This window comes from Manis javanica, chromosome 5 (genome assembly GCF_040802235.1).
Source record: "Manis javanica isolate MJ-LG chromosome 5, MJ_LKY, whole genome shotgun sequence".
NCBI classification, from domain to species: Eukaryota; Metazoa; Chordata; class Mammalia; order Pholidota; family Manidae; genus Manis; species Manis javanica.
The window spans coordinates 25,848,679-25,864,570 of NC_133160.1; the positions used below are offsets into that span (position 1 = coordinate 25,848,679).

Here is a 15,892-nt window from a genome sequence, read left to right on the forward strand (position 1 = left end):
AAACTTGCAAATTCTTTCTCTGCTTCTTTCAGATATAAGCAAGTCTTTTAAAAAGCTGAAAAAGACTCTTGCCAGTTTTATCACCCAGAAACCTTTTTCTCAGGGACACAGGCACCATCTCTTTGCAGCTAAAACATCAGGGAAGCCAGTGCCCCATCACCCAGTCTGTGTGTGTGGGTAGGCAGGGGCAGGTGGGGGAAGGGGTTGGAGTGGCTCTAGGTTGTCAAACAACCTCCTCTCGTAGATATCCCCTTTTCCTGTGGACAAACACAGTTAGCTAACACAGATAGCCATCCCAATCACCAGGTGAATTCAGGGTGACCTATGTGACAAATGGTGTTGTCCAGTCCTCTTTCTTGAGGATTAGTTGTTGTTTGAGAACATGGATATAATAGGTTCTATCTGTTGGACTGTATTGAAGGGTGAGGTTTCTTTCTGCCTTTGCAATCTCTTTAGCACCACAATCTGACTTAATACTTATTCAGCAATAAAAATGTTTTCTCTTCTGCTTTTGTGGAGAGGTTTTTAGGTTGGCAGGAGATTTTGTTTTTAATTTCATCTCCAATTCAAATGTCTTTCTAGAGAGATGGCTAGTTACATATGGCACCTCCATGCAGTGGAATACTATGCGGTCACGACAAAGAGCAGGCTCACTTTCTCCATTTTCATTGTTGACTGCAAGTGCAAGGTACACAGTAGTTTACTAATTTTTTTGTAAAAAGACACTATCTTGTATTTGCTTACATTTGCATAATCTCTGCAAGACTAAACACAGAACTAAAAGTGTAACCAAGTGGAAAAGTTGGTATCTCTTCCTCCATATTGTATGTCTTCTTTGCTGCTTAGTCTTTGGGTCAAAAGAACTTCTGCTCAGCCCTGCAGCCCACACATAGGCTTGTTAACCATCAAAACGAATTTTGCTCATGACTGAAGATTGATGCAACCAGCCCCTTATGCAAAACTCACTTACCCTGAGGATATAAAGTATGTACAAAAATGATGACTGGATTGTCAAGGACTTGGGGAACATAATGGCCCAACTTTTGTCAAGAAAATGACTGGAGTCATCTGACCAAGGACAAGGAGTTTCATCACCCTCCTCAGACCCTTGCTGACATCCAGATGTCTGAGTCGATTGTCACCTCCTGACCTCAACCCCTCCTGCTCCCTGCCTCCCTAATATAAAAGAACCTTGAAATCAACACTAAGTTAAGATGGTTCTTTAGGACAAGTCTGCCAACCTCTCAGTCCTCTGGCTTTCAGAATAAAGTCGATTTCTGTGCCGCAGCACCCTGTCTCTTGACTCACTGGCATGTCATGTGGCGAGTGGTGCAAGCTTGGACTTGCTGACAAATGTGCTCATGTGTGTTAAGAGGAAATGGGAAGATGGGGGAGAGGAGAGGGATGCAATTTTTTTGCTGAACATTGTTTTATATTTTCTGATTTTTGAAACGCATGACTATATTATCTATTCAAAATAAATAAAAAAGGAGGGGTGGTGGCAAGCAACCAAAACAGGCCACTAAAGAAAAGAAATCCTGGGAACCAGATGTTCTCTAAGCACTTGATTCTATTCATTTCTGAGCTTATTCTTGACCCCAAACAACCAAAAATTGATTATATTGATACATTTTTGGTTTCAGGCTGGACTTTTTCTTGGAGGGCAGATCTTAGTGTAAAAGCAGGGATTTTTTAATTATTTAAAAAAAGTAAAGCAAAATAACAATCAGGTAGCTAATGCACTCCTCCCTCCAGTAGAGAGAACTGCTTCCCAGGGTCCTCGAGGTCCAGTGCTTGGCCTTGGTGAGGGGGGGACACTCACTCTCAGAGGCTTGGTGTAGCTCCTCCCCATGTCATCTCCCTCCTCTCCCAGGAGGTTACTTGCTCTCCAAGGAGCAGGGCTTCACAGGTCAGGAGGAGTGACAGGAAAGAGTGTGTGGGGTGCAAAGTCCATCCACACTGGGAACTGGGGAACATGCCTGAAATTCCACCATTAGCCATCTGCCCTCTAGAACTTCCTCTGTGAGGATAGTAAAGGAAAAAATGATACAGAGCAGGGGTCATCTCTCCAGTCCTCTGGCCACGTCTAGGTGGTGGTGTCACTCTTGCTGTTTCTGTGGGGGCATCAGCTCAGGAAGTGGCCCAGGAGGGTTTGCTCCATGTTGGGTATGCCTCCCTTTTATCCCTGTGCCAAGACCATGAGGTAGGTGTTATTTATTACAATCCCCATTGTATGGATGAGGAAACAGAGGCACAGAGATATCAAGTGACTTCCCCAAGGTCACACAGCTTATAAGGGCCAGGTCACTTTCCTCGCTGTTTCCCATCTAACACCTTATAGCCTGCCTTCAGCTGGATGTTGCAAATCAATTCTCTCTCAAGAAACCAGAGGAGTTCTGAAATGGTGGAATCGCAGGCCTGGTGACAGAGCTGGGGTAGGACCGCGCTTTGCTTTTCCATGGCCTGTGGGATGCCTGTGGTGTTCCCCACCGTTCCCGAAGCAAGGTTTGTGTTGATGGTTCAAGTACTCATGCTCTGCCACCCGGTTCCTCGCCACTTGCCCTCTGACCTCGGGTGCGTTCCTGGCCTCTCTGGGCCTCAGCTTTAGGCGTTAGTTGGGGCGGGTCAGGGCCTGTAGCGGATCTTGCCCCTCCAGGTGGCCTAGGTGGAGCATTGCAGGCTGCAGAAGTCAGCGGATGAAAAGAGCCTCAGGACGTTGACCAGCGGGAACATGAGCCCCGCTCCCAGCAACGAGCCCAGCTGCACCGCCGCCCCGCACCACACGAGGGCGCTGCGGCTATGGTCGCGGAGGATCACGCCCAGCATCACTTTAACGTAACTCAGACTGCCAGTGAACAACACCCACGAGACCACCTGCGGGGATGGAGAGAGGCAGAGTGAAGGTTTTTGGGGCAATCCTCACAGGCAAAGGGTGCTTGTAGGGTGACCTAACAGGCTAAGGCAACCCTCTGAGCTGAGCCCCTCAAGGGCAAAGGAGAACCCCATGACTTTTCTGGTCCCCATGGTCAAGTCAAGGGCATCCGGAGAAGGCCGCATGGTGGGGAGAGTGCGGCAGTTGGGGCAGAGGCTGAACCATCACCTTGGACCAGGCACCTCACCTGCCTAAGCCTCTGTTCCTAAGTGAGAAGTGTCCCTCCTCTCCCTGCCGCCAGCCAGGGCTTCCTGAGTGAGCAACTGCAAACACTGGTTACCTGGAAGACTATACCCCAGGTCTCCCCATGTCTTGGCTGGGTGAGTGGGGAAGGAGGAGGAGCTGCACAGGCCAGGTACTTACGATGAGGACTTCTCCACCCCAGTGGCCCTGCAGGAGGGGGCAGGGGCTCATCACAGCCATGGCCATGTTGTAGGCCCCAAAACTGGTCCCAAGCATTGTGAGGACCCCCAGGAATGTCAGAGACCTAGGGAAGAGTGGTGTTTGGTGAACGGAGGAGGTGAGAAAGATGACCTCTGCACCCCCACTCTGGGGGCCAGGTGGAATGGTCAACATCTCCAGGGTTAGACCTAGGTGGAAACTTCTAGGCCTTCCTACTCAAGTAGGTCAGTGAGGCTCCTGAGGAACACGGCTGGCTGAGGTCACCTTGAGCATTAATGGCGGGGCCCAGCTTCCCAGCAGGAGAAATGGAGCAGACTCTGATGCTACACAGACCTGGTTCAAATCCCAGTTCCCATCGAAGCTGCAAGACTGGGCCCTGAGCCTGTCTCCTCACCCTGCTAGGTGAGTCTTGCCAGGCTTTGGGGACCTGTGGGAGCAGAGTGTGGGCCCTACCTGATATTTCACCTGCTGCCATTTCCTCCTGCAACACTCCCAACCTCCTCTAAGAAGCCAGGCTGACAAGAAGGTGGCTTTGATCTTGGCATTGGCACTGAGCATGTGCTGTGTGACCTTGGTTGTCCCCCTTCCCCTCTGTCTACAAGGTAACATTTGCATAATCTAGAGGGCCTGGTGTCTGGCTCAGATGTACTCTACTTGTGGCCTTCCATGTAGGCCCTATGTGTGACAAATGCGGACACCATCCTTCATTTGAGGTCTGTGCCACCAGGGTCTCCCTGTGCATCCTCTTCTGAACCCTAAGACTGATCTGCACTTGTGGGTGAGTGGAGGTTGTGCCCCTGTCTAAGTACTCTTAACGCTTCAAGATTCTTGGACTCCCTGACTTTCAGGTCATGTATATCTAACATTCTGGGCGTATGAGATTCCACAGGTCTGTTGCCTTTGGTCCTGCTTACCCAGAAATCTCCAGATTCCCTCCATGATGTTTAAGCCCTAACAGAAAATTCAGCTTTCTGGCAAGCTCACATTTTCTGTCTGGCAATCTGACATTTTCTAACTCTCCTGTCCTTATTCTCCCTTTTGTCTGGGCTGGATGAGGTGAGTACAAGCCTGAGAGGCCGGTGAGGGCGATAAGGCAGAGGGGTGGATGGGAGGCAGTGGGACCTGAAGTTTCATGACCCCAAAGTTTACATTTCTCTTACCAGTCTGAGCCCTTGCAGCAGAACCACTGAGGGTGCTTACTAAAAATTGAAAACCCACATCTCAACCTAGGCTGGCTCCATCTGCACTGCATCAGTTTGCCCAGCCACACTTCTAGAACTCTTTTTGCTACTCTAAGGGAGCCAGTGTGGGCTGGAGGCAGGAGAGCAGGGCTGAAATTCTAGGAATTAGACAAGAGAAAGCCCTTTCTCCGAGCCTCAGGGTTTCCATCTGTAAATGGGAGCCTCAGTTCCTGCGGCTTGCTCCTCCTCACGGGCCAGTGGTGGTGCTGGCTGAACACATCGGACCTGCTGTGCACCAGGCACTGCTCTAAAATCATTACAGTATTAGCCCATCTCATGCTCCCAGTGATGCTAGGAGGTAGGTCTAGTATTATCACTAGGAAGCTGCAGAGGAAGGATTTGAATGCAGGGGGCCGAGCCCTAGAATCCATATTCTTAACTACAGTACACACAGTCTGGTATGTGGGGTTTGGAATTCTGGCTTTCGGAATGAAATGTGCCCCCAAACCAGAGTTCCCCAAGGCTAGATGGGGATAGACCTGTTAGGCAGGAACATGGAGAGGAGGCAGGTGAGAGGGCTGGCCATGGAGCTGAGGGTGGCGGACAGGTGGTAGACAACAGGCCCATAGGACAAGCAGGAGTAGGTCTGCACAGAGGGCAGCACGCCATTGGTGAGCGCGTTGACAAAGGCCACCAGGGTGTAGATGAAGGCCAGGCGGGCTGAGTGGTGGGGCGCTGTCTTCTCTAGATCCCCCTGGCCCTTGTTGCTGTCCACTGGGCCTGGGGCCAGGTCCTCTTCCCGTGGCCGGATGGAGTGGAGGGTGACCTGGGAGGTGAGAAGGTCTTCTATGGAGGCTTCCCAGTGCCTGGCTTGACGCTGGAGGAGGAAAAAAGCCACGAAGCAGCAGGCCATCATGGAAGAAAGCAGGAGGAAGAAGACCAAGGGCGAGAAGTTGGCGGGCAGGTAGCGGCTTTCCAGGTGGACCATGGGAGACGCTGGCCCAGTGAAGTCAGACAGAAAAGTGGTGTTAACACCCTGCGGAAAGACAATACGGTCCCTCAGTTCCCTGGGTAATGTCGAGCAGAGGGCACAGCAACATTAATCATGATGACATGTGATAGATATTATGCATTATTAATAAATAAGTGACGGACAATAAGCACATTCACTACTAAGGTAATAATAGACGCTCACACTGGCTGCTCATCGGGCACAAGCACTTTGCATGTGTCAGCGTGTGTGCACCTGTGCAGCGGGGGACCGTTATCCCAGGTTTGAGAGGGAACAGTGTGTCCTATGAGGGGTGCAGGGAGTATAGGGTGGAGTCCATCCACTGGCTTCTTCCTGACTCAGAAGCTGTACCTTCCCCCATGCTGCTGCCTGCCCTCCTGGTCTGGCAACTGAGAATGTTCTGGAGGAGCTGGCCATAGACTGCCCAGTGGGAGAACAGCCCCATCCAAAGTTATCCTGTGCTGATGTGGCCCCAGGGTGGCCAGATGTCTTTGCAAGAGATACTGCACATCTAGATTTATAGAGATTTCAAAAAAAATTAAATGTGATGAGCTAATTTCAACACTTAAAAAAAAATGCTTGAGGGCTCAAGTAGACACTGACTGGCAACCACTGCTGTGGTTTGGGTAATACCAGTGGTAAGTTGTCCAATAACCACTGAAGAAAAGTTTGACGTTTTTAACAAGGTATTGAAGTAATGGCTAGAGTCTATGGTTCTCAGCTGTAGCTGAACATGGGGAATTTTGAACTAATACAAGATTACAATTTTTACTTTGCAATTTTGAAATTGAAAAAAGTTCTGAAAGTTAGAAATTTTTCATGACTCAGTTGGCAGGAATGGAAGGCAAGTGGGGCTCTTTACAGCCCTAATCTGCTTACAGGGCATGAACACCCCTGGGCTGTGGGAGGATTAACACTGTGCTGAATAATCATACTCTATCAGATGGGGTAGGTGTATTCTCTCATCTGAAACTCTAGATTCCAAAACAAATCTGGCCTCAAGAATTGGAGAGAAGCCCCACCCTCAGAGTCTTGTGCAATGGGTCTGTGTGTGTGGGATGGCTCTCTGGTCTGTTTCATTTGACCCCCCAGGTGATCTAAGGTGCGGCCAGGTCAAGAACACTGGTCTACCCAACATATGAAGAACACAAGCCTTCTGCATTATCTTGCTGTGACCAGGCTCAGAGCCCTGCAATGGTCTGGGTAATGTTGGGTACCTGTGGAATGTCGGTCTTCCTGGTGGTCTCAGGGCTTGTGGTGGTGTCTGATGTAGTGACATTGACACAGGTGGTGAGACCTGAGCCCTGGGCAAGAGCCACCAGGGCAGGCAGGAGGCCACTGAGTCCTTCACCGATGAAGAAGGTGGTAAGGTAGTGGGTGGGCAGCCGGCTCATGAAAGGCAGGAAGGTGACAGAGGAGGTACAGTCCACCAGTGCCAGGAAAAAGGTGAGGACCATGAAAGTGATGCTGTGCTGGCTCCCCAGCACCCAGGAGGTGACGTTCCAGAGGAAGGCGAAGAGGGTGCAGGCAATGGTGCCCACACCCAGCACAGTGAAAACAATGGGCACCTCGGAAAGGTAGCCAGGCCGGAAGTGATGGAGCAGAGTGACGAGGAGGGGGCCGACATTGGCCAGCTGGATGACCACTGTAAGGTAGGAAGGCAGAAACCAGCCCTCGGGCAGCTCCGCCACCAGCAGAGGCAGCTCTACCCAGAGGCCATTGATGGCCACCCAGGAACCCATTCCGAAGGTGCAGACCAGCAGGTGTATCAGGAGGGCCATGGTGATGTCTGCCCTGGGCTGGAGGCTGCCACCTCCCCAAGTCAGCCTGTAGTGGGGCCAATGGAGAAAAATACCATATGAAAACGAATACATGACTATTAAAATTAAAAAAGGAAAGAAGTTCCCAATGAGGTACCTCCTGAAATCACCAGTAATATATGCACCATTTTGGAAAGAAATGTTGATTGGGCGAATCACCTCCTTTTACAGATGGAAACCAGGATGGAAGGGTGGAAGGCTCTCCTGAGACTGGGAGGGAGATTTGCTGCTGGCCGCATCTGACTCCCTTCCACCCCTTGGTGACACCTGATCCCCCAGTTCCACCCAATTCACCTGGTCTGTCTTTAACACCTTGTCTCCCTTCTAGAGCATGCAGGAGTGTCCCTTGTCACTATGCCTCACCCAGGAAACTCTTGACACTCCAGGGGCTCCCCCACATAGAATTGGGGCTCAAGTCATGGTTTCCGTTCCTACTTCCTCCACTGAGAAAACCCAATCCACCCCTGCCTGGAGCCACCTCCCTTTCAGAATGCAGCCGATCTGCTTTCATTCCGGCTCCACCATTTCCTGCTGGGGGCCTTAGGCAAGTCCCTTAAGCTGTTGTCTCACCTGTGAAGCTGGCCTGACAACTGGCACAGGACCCGCAGAGAGAGAGAGACGCTCCAGGCGACTGCCCCTAGCTTCTCTGCCCTTGCCTGCTCTCCTAGCCTAGGGCACCATCCCGCTGTCTCTGTTTACAGCACAGCTTTCTTAAGGACCCCATCCCCCAGGAAACCTCTGCCTGCCCAGCCCCGGCTCCAGGGTTTTCTCATTTGAATATGTGCAGGTACGTTTCCAGAGCTGACTGAAGCTTTTAGATGGCAGCAGGCAGTGTTGGAATCTGGCATTTTGAAGGCAGAAGAGCCTCTTAAGATGACCTAGCTCAGGATTTTTAAACTAGTAACTCAATGGCCACTGCCAGGCAGCAGATGTGTTATTTTGGTTTGCTGTGTGTTTTAAACAGTTAGTTATTGAAATCTGTAAGTCAGGAGGTGGCACACAAAACTCAGGATTTCTGGTTTCTCTGGAGTGTTTTGGAAGACAATGGCAGCAATCACTCTTGGCCCTCTTTAACTTGGGGCACCTGCCTGAGTCCTTCTGTAGGCACTGTGACCCCTGAGCAAGCCCAGACCTTATTTTTTATAGGGAGGTGTGGCCTTGTCAAGGGTCCCTCAGGAACTAGGGGCTGGAAATCCAGACTTAGTGCCTGACACATAGTAAGTGCTCATTAAATGTTAACTATTGATTATGACTTCAGTAAACATGTCAATTGTATTTGAAACATGCAATTATCCTGAACACACTACTGGATACAACACAAATAATTCATGATGGCAAAATTTTGTCATCACTTCCTCCTAACCAATCAGCGGGGGATTATTGAGCACCTACTTTGTGTCCAGTACTGGACAGAGCAAGAAGAAAAGCCATAGGAGCCATCCCCAGGGAAAAGTGTGAGGAAGAGGTGTGTGGGCCACAGAGCCCAGGGGCAATTACTGGCTGAGGCAGAGGTGGAGTTGTGGCTGCAGAGGGGCAGCTGGGACAGGGACAGGGAGGCGGAGCTTCCCACCCTACAAAGGCTACAAAATGGAGGCAGTTCCTCCCTGGAGGATGGAGAAGACTTTTTAAAAAGGCTAGGAGTTCTGCATAACTTCTTGGCTGCCCCCCACCCCACCCCCAATCAGAATCTGGTGTCAAGCATGCAGGATCCCACTGGAAAAACGCTACCCTGTGTCAACTCAGGCAGAATTCTGCCTGTGATTGGTGAAACAATATGGGAGGGGGAAAAAAAAGATAGGGCATTGTATGATACTCCAAGGCAGAGGTTGCTAGCTGCTTCCCATTAGCCACTTGTCCTTTTCTCTTCAGTTATAGAGACCATACTTTTGGTTGGGCCAATGGACACCAAGCTAAGGCATTACATTTCCCAACTATCCTTGTAGCTGTGCATGGCCATCCAATCAAGCCTAGGCCAATGAGGTTGTGAGGACTTTGAGAAATCTCCTTAAAGATAAGGCAGTGTGCCCTTTTGCTCTTCCTCCAACCTGCTGTCTGGAACTCAGATGTGATGGCCAGAACTCCAGCAGCCATTATGTACTATGAGGGATGGTGTAGGGGTCTAGGTGGTGAATAGACCTCCTTAGTGCTCTGAGGCACAGAACTCCCATACCAGCCCTGTTTTTCCTGCCACTGAACTATTTTGTTTATTTAATGTTGTTGTTTGTGTTGTAAATAAGCTTCTACCTCGTTTAAGCTATTTTTATTTTATATACAGCAAACACTGGGCAAGTGTACAGAGATGTGTGTTCAGGGATGTATATCAACTGATTACAGTAACCAAAAACTAATGAGCCCATTTACCTCCAATACTATCAATGTCCCAATTCAGAAACTTAGGTGGCCCACAACTGGGATTTGATAAAAAACCAACATTAAACAAAATTAATTGTTGAGATACACGTTAAAGAGACACCAAAAGGTTAGGAATAAACTTGGGGACAAAGGTCTTCCAGAGAAATGCAAAGAAAGAGATGGAGAGAGAGAGAAACAAAGAGCTCTGATATGGAATTTGATGTCAAAAGTATACATTGAGGCCCAGAGTCATTTCATATTCATAACAACTGTAATTCATAATGGAGTCAAACCAGTAGTGAAATGTACATTCTGTATAATATTGCCCCAAAGCCTCAGACATGTTGGGAGAAGTGAACAGAAGCACAGTCATGATGGGGCGTTGACTCACAGTTTCAGGCCTCTACAGCAGAAAGTGATGTAAAATAAACAAGGATACAGAGGAGGTGATAAGTGGTAATAAAGAGGGACAAGTAAATAATTAAAGGGAGGAGGTGAATTTGCAGAAGATGGTTACTTTTATCATTTGAAAAGCTTTTAAACTAAAGAGAGAGTTCAGCAAGGTAGCCATTTACACATTTAAAAATATGTAGTTCTCCTGCATAGAACCAGTTGTGACTGGGTCATCTTTTGGGAAAAACAAATAAAGCTAGATATTTCTTACTTCTAACCCTCCTTATGCCCCTGCCCCCCAAATCAATTCCTGTTGGATCAGATGTTTAAATATTTTTTAAATTGAAAAATAATTAAATGCCCAAAGAACATATAGGCAGAGAGAACAGTTTGTGCAAAGTTCCTGGGGGCAGGAAAGAGCCTGGGCCAGTATGGCTGGAATAGTGGACGTGATGGGGAAATGAGGGTAGATGGCAGGTAAGGGGTGTGAATTTCGTTGATGTGCGATGGGTCCTTTAAACTCAGAATTTGCCATGCAGCTGAGTTTTGATGCAAGTACCACAACAGTTGTGTAATTTCAGGCAAGTGACTTGTTTCCGTGAGTCTGTTTCCTTATCTGAAAAGCAGTCATCACGATGGTATGGCTGCCCTGCTCTGGCCTACTCCCAGTCAGCCACACCAAGTGCTATGTGCTCCTGAACCTAGGAGATGCAGGGACCCCACTGATGGGGTACACAGCCATCAGTGACAGCGAATGGAGGGATGCCCTAGGCAGAGGGAACTACATGTGCAGAGGCCTGGCTAGAACTAAGTAGTGACTTGGAATGACTGATACTCAGAAGTTGTTGGGGATATTTTTAAGAAATGCATATCTCTTTTCTGTTTGTTCCATAGTGGACTTACAATTCTTGTTCATTCATTTAACCAGTGTTTAGTGGGTACTTGCTATGTGCTAGACAACAATCTCTTCTCTCTTTGCACTAAGCAAAGGGCAAAGCAGCGATACGGAGCAAGTCAGCTGGGGTTCAGGGCTGTGGAGGAAAGCGAAGCTGCGAGGAGCTGGCAATCGGGAGCAGTGGCTACAATGGTAAATGGGGTTGTCAGAGAGAGCATGGAGGGAGTGTGGGAATGAGCCATGTCGGGCAAAGAGTAGTCCAGGGTGAAGGAGCAGCAAGTGTAAAGGCCCTGGGGTGGGGCCTCATCTGCCATGTTCCAGAAATGGGTCTTAGTATTGGAAGGGCAGCCAGGCAGCCAATGTGGCTGCAGCAGCGCTAGTGGGGAGGAGATGGGAAGGTCACATAGGGCCCTGTAGGCAAGAGTTTGGGTGTTTTCTTGGAGCCAAAAATTCCATTGCTGGGCAGAGGGAGGACCAGCTCTAATTTAGTTTTTAACAGAATCATGCTGGCTGCTGTGAGAAGATGATGTGGGGCCAGGGCAGGGGCAGGAGTGAACCTGTTGACTGGAAGCTGGTGTAGTAATCCAGGCAAAAAATAAAAATAAAAAAATAAAAATAAAAATAAAAATAAAAATATAAACAGGTATAACAACTACAAGGGCAGCTGCTATCTATTGGCTGCTTAGCCTGCCAGGCCCAAGGCTAAGCACTTCACACACATTATTCATCAAATCCTTTCAATATTTCTGATAGTCATTATGATTATGTCCATTTTATAGATGAGCTACTGGAAGATCAGAGAGGGAAAGTAACTTGCCCAAGGTCACCCAGCTGGTCATCTGGGAGCTGAGATTTGAGCCCAGGCATATGTGACTATGGACTCGTCCTCTTAACCAGCCTGAGCAAGGCCATCAGGCTGAAGAGGTTGTGAAGCAGCTGCAGAGGGCCGGCCGAGCAGCATCTATTTTCTGTCACTCGCCACCTCTGCAGCCCTGGGGTGGGAAGGGGAGAAATGGAAGACAGGCTCCTGAGAAGCTGAGAGGAACTCCAGGACATACCTGTCTCCTGGAGCCCCTCCAGTGATTGTAGGAGACTGAAAACCTAAGGCTGTGACACTAAGGTTTGAAACCCAAGATGCAAGATGCTCCCCTAAGAGATGGGAAAACAGGCAGAAGCCAGAAGGGCCACCTGGGTAAAGCTGAGAGCCCCAGGCCCAGGGGAGTGCAGGGTGTGGGCTGGACCACCTCCTCCCCTGCCGGGCAGGATGGGCCCTGTCTGACCTTGACCTTCAGGGCCCCGGCAGCCTCCACCACCCTGGCCAGCTCTGCTTCCCTCCCTCACAGTGTGATCGGGCATCAGCCTGGTCACGGGCTCATCTGCGTCCATCTGCTGGGTGCCACTCTCTCTCCATGTGAGCAGGGCCCTGTCCTTTCTCCCCGTGTCCAAGTGGCCACCTGGTTTGCCAGGGGCTCAGCCCCCGACCGAGCCTGCCTCACCCGTGAGAGTTGAGTGGGTCAGGGCAGGGTCAGCCGGCAGCATGGACAACGGCCACATCCTGCTTCTGCACAAGGGTCTGGGTCAGTGTTGTCCCATGTTCCTGACTCCTGGGGAACATGGCCCAGAGCGCTTGGTGAGTCCTACAGGGACCCCACCCTTGTGAGATTAGAGCCCGGCAGATGTAGTCCGGGCAGGAGCAGGGTGGCTCTGAGGTGACAGAACAGGGAGACTGAGAGGATCAGAAACAAAAACCCTACAGGGAGAGACGGAGACAGAAAGAACCATGAGCTAGAAGCTGTAATGGGCAGAAGCAAAGACAGGGGCACAGGCAGGGCCCAAGGAGGAGCCGAAGCAGGGGGGCGGGGAGCCAGCGCCCTCAGCACTCCGCAACATGAGGCAGTCGCCTGCCCTGCCTCAGAGGCCCTCCAGGCCTCGTCCCACTCAGTGCTCCCACCTCACAGGTGTGGGGGACCCGAGGCCCGGAGAGGCGGCCATGCTTGCCCACCCCTCCCCGCACCCCCACGCCTGTGCTCACTGGCTCTGTGTCCTCAGGCCAGCTGCTCACCGTCTCTGGGCCTCAGTTTCTTGGCTACGAATGGGTCTGGGGAAGTCCAGGCTTGCTCAGCTTAGTTCTAGTGAGGAAGCAAGGAGATAACGGGAGCCCAGGCCCGCCAGTGGGGACTGTGAGTTCCCTTCCTTCTCCTCCTCCCTCCTGGGGCTTGGAAGGGCTTCCTGCCTCCCCCAGGGCTGACCTTGGTCAACCAGCCTACCCTCCGTGCCCATCCCAGCTCCCAGTCCCTGTGCCAGGCTGGTGAGGTTCCAGCCCCCACCTGGCAGGAGCGGCCATTTAGACATACCAACGGGGGAGCAGAGGCGGTGGGGGGCTGGGTGGGGGTGGGCACCCAGTCTTCTGGCCTGGGAAGGCCCTGGAGTCCGTCCAGCTGGCTCAGGGTGTCTCAGCTCTGACCCAATCGGCCAGCCGGCAGAGCAGGAGGACCTTCAATCTATCCTCGGGCCTCCCGACCCAGCAGCCTGAAACTGGCGGAAAGGCTACAGCCACCCCCTGTCCCCAGACAATTCCCCCCGCCCCACCCCTTGCCACTTGGTGCCTGGTGGTCCCTGCCAGCGACCCCTGGTACCTGCTGCCCCCACAGGCCTGAGCCACTCAGCTCTACCCACTTACCTGCTGGTCCAGTTCCCAAGCCGCTCTGCACGGGATGGGCTGGAGCAGCTGGGTTAGTATTAACCTGTCCCCGCCCCTGAGGTGGAGGGAAGGAGGGGAAGGCTGGGTGGGGCTCCCAGCTCCCCAAGAGCCTACTGTGTGTCTGGAATCCTCTCAGCAGCCTAATCCTGATGGTCCTACTGATACAACAGTAACAATACACAGGGCTCATATTATCAAGGGCTTACCCCAACCAGATTTTATGAGGTCTGATCCCCTAGAAGGCAAAAAACCTGCCTAGGCAGTTGGCTCTGACCCCACCCTGAGGCCACTGTAATTCCTTCCACACAGGAATAGGGCTCCCTGGTGCAGAAACTCTTGGTTCAAATACTCACATAAGCAAGTCACTTGGAAAGTGGGGGTGATACTAGCATCCTCTTTCTAGGGCCAAAATCTTAACAGCCAGTGTGTGCCAAGCTGACTCAGTGCCTGGCACTGAGCTTGATATGCATTCATGTATTTAATTTTTACCACAGTCTGTGGAGAGATACTGTTACCATCTCACTGTACAAATGAGGAAATGGAGGCCCAGAGAGGTCAAGAGTCTTACAGAGTTGATCTCTGATGCCCACTGACTACTACTACTCTGACTGACAGTAATAGCTCACATCTGATGGAATCTTTCAGTAATCCCAGGCAGTAGACAGGTGCTACTTTACTACTTTACAGATAGGGAAACCGAGGCTCAAAGGGGTTAAGTGACTTGCTCAAGGTGCTATAGCAGGAAGTACAGGGTCAGGATTAGAACCAGACTCAAACTGGTCCCACATGGTATAAAATGTATTGCACAGGGCCTGGCACCTAGTAAATGTTCATTGCACGTTGACCTCTATGAATAGTACTGACCTGCTTTTTGTGTTGCTCTCCCAGACATGCATTTCCTTGATAAGCAATATCTCTTCAGGCCAATTCTTGGGGTGGGAGATGAGCTATCCTCGAGGGAGGAGACTGCCCCTCTCTCAGTGGGTAGGGGCTCAGCAAGTGTTGGTACCAAACACTCTGGGTTTCTGGACCCAAGAATTTGTTCCCTAGGGAGGCCTGGAGCATATCCTGCACCAGGGCTCAGCAGGGAGGCCACTCCCCAGGCCCCTCCAGACCCCAGCAGGATGTCTCCTGTAGGTGTGAACCACATCCCTGCTGAGGTACCTTCACTTCTGGTCACCTCACAGCGGCCTCTTACTTTATTTTCGTTTTATTTATTTATATATTTAATACAAATATGTTTTTATTACCAACCTTCAAAGGCTCTCTTGTGGCTCCCCAAATTAAGAAAAATGTCTACCCCTCACATTTATATCATTTCTCAGCTGGTACTGATAAACCTTGACAAGTTTGCCACTTGCTCTTTCTTATGTGTAGGCTTTGCTGTTTGCAGACAGAACTGCTTCTTATTTTCTAAGTATTGCTAGTACGTCTAAGCCACCGAAACTGCCACACAGATATTTCCATTAAAATATCCTTTCTGCCCCATTTCTTTCTGTCCCAATCCTATCCATATTTCAAAGTCAATCTCAAAAGAAGCCTTTCCTAATATCTCTAATATAACCAGTATATATCAGGAGCTTAATTAATGTTTGTTGCACACACAAATGAATGAAACCCAATCAAAATGTTCTCCCCTGCCTTGTCAAATACAGATATTTCTATAGCCTTTGTTGTTATTTAATTAACAGACTTTTTTTTTTAAGAGCAATTTTCAGTCTACAGGAAGACATTCCAGCCACATTTTTTACATACAAGGGCATTATCATCCACCTTGTTCTGAAGCTTGCCCTTCCTGAGAGTTTTCTCTGTCCCATACATAGAGATCTTCATTCATGGAACAAAATTCTATCAAGTGCCAGCTGTGTAGGACCCCAACCTCCCTGAGAAATAAGTTAGCCTAAGAGTGGCCATCTTGAAGCCCAAAAAGCCATTCTGATATATGACTCAGAGGGAACAACTGAAACCAGGTAACTCCTCTGGAAAAACAAGTTAATCAATCATGACTGCTGGCAGCGCTAACCTTTCAGTTAGTTAAGCATAAATGCCGACCCTACCTTGCTACACCCCCAGGACGTGGCACTAACCCAGAAATCGTAGGTTTGAAAAATTACTGCCTTTGTAGTATTGTTATCTTGCTATGTAGTATTGTTATCTTGTTATTACAAAATAATCTGTAACCATGGTAATCCTCTAGGGCTGAA

General features: G+C 49.9%; 1 protein-coding gene across 4 annotated transcripts; it reads right to left on the minus strand.

Annotated features, from left to right (window-relative positions):
- Nucleotides 1-684: 684 nt before the first annotated feature.
- SLC52A3 (solute carrier family 52 member 3) lies at nt 685-13,797 on the minus strand. Of its 4 annotated transcripts, none has more exons than XM_073236763.1 (7): nt 13,668-13,797; nt 13,342-13,522; nt 13,050-13,116; nt 6,745-7,354; nt 5,055-5,551; nt 3,296-3,419; nt 685-2,874 (listed from the first exon to the last, which is right to left on the minus strand). In XM_073236763.1, the coding sequence occupies exons 4-7, from the start codon at nt 7,306-7,308 to the stop codon at nt 2,662-2,664; spliced, it is 1,398 nt and encodes a 465-aa protein (XP_073092864.1). In that variant the 5' UTR covers nt 7,309-7,354; nt 13,050-13,116; nt 13,342-13,522; nt 13,668-13,797; the 3' UTR covers nt 685-2,661. The 4 variants fall into 4 exon arrangements, with proteins under 4 accessions (XP_073092864.1, XP_073092863.1, XP_017523661.1 ...); XM_073236762.1 differs by having other exon boundaries at nt 13,020-13,116; XM_017668172.3 differs by lacking the exon at nt 13,050-13,116.
- Between the last annotated feature and the right edge of the window lie 2,095 nt (nt 13,798-15,892).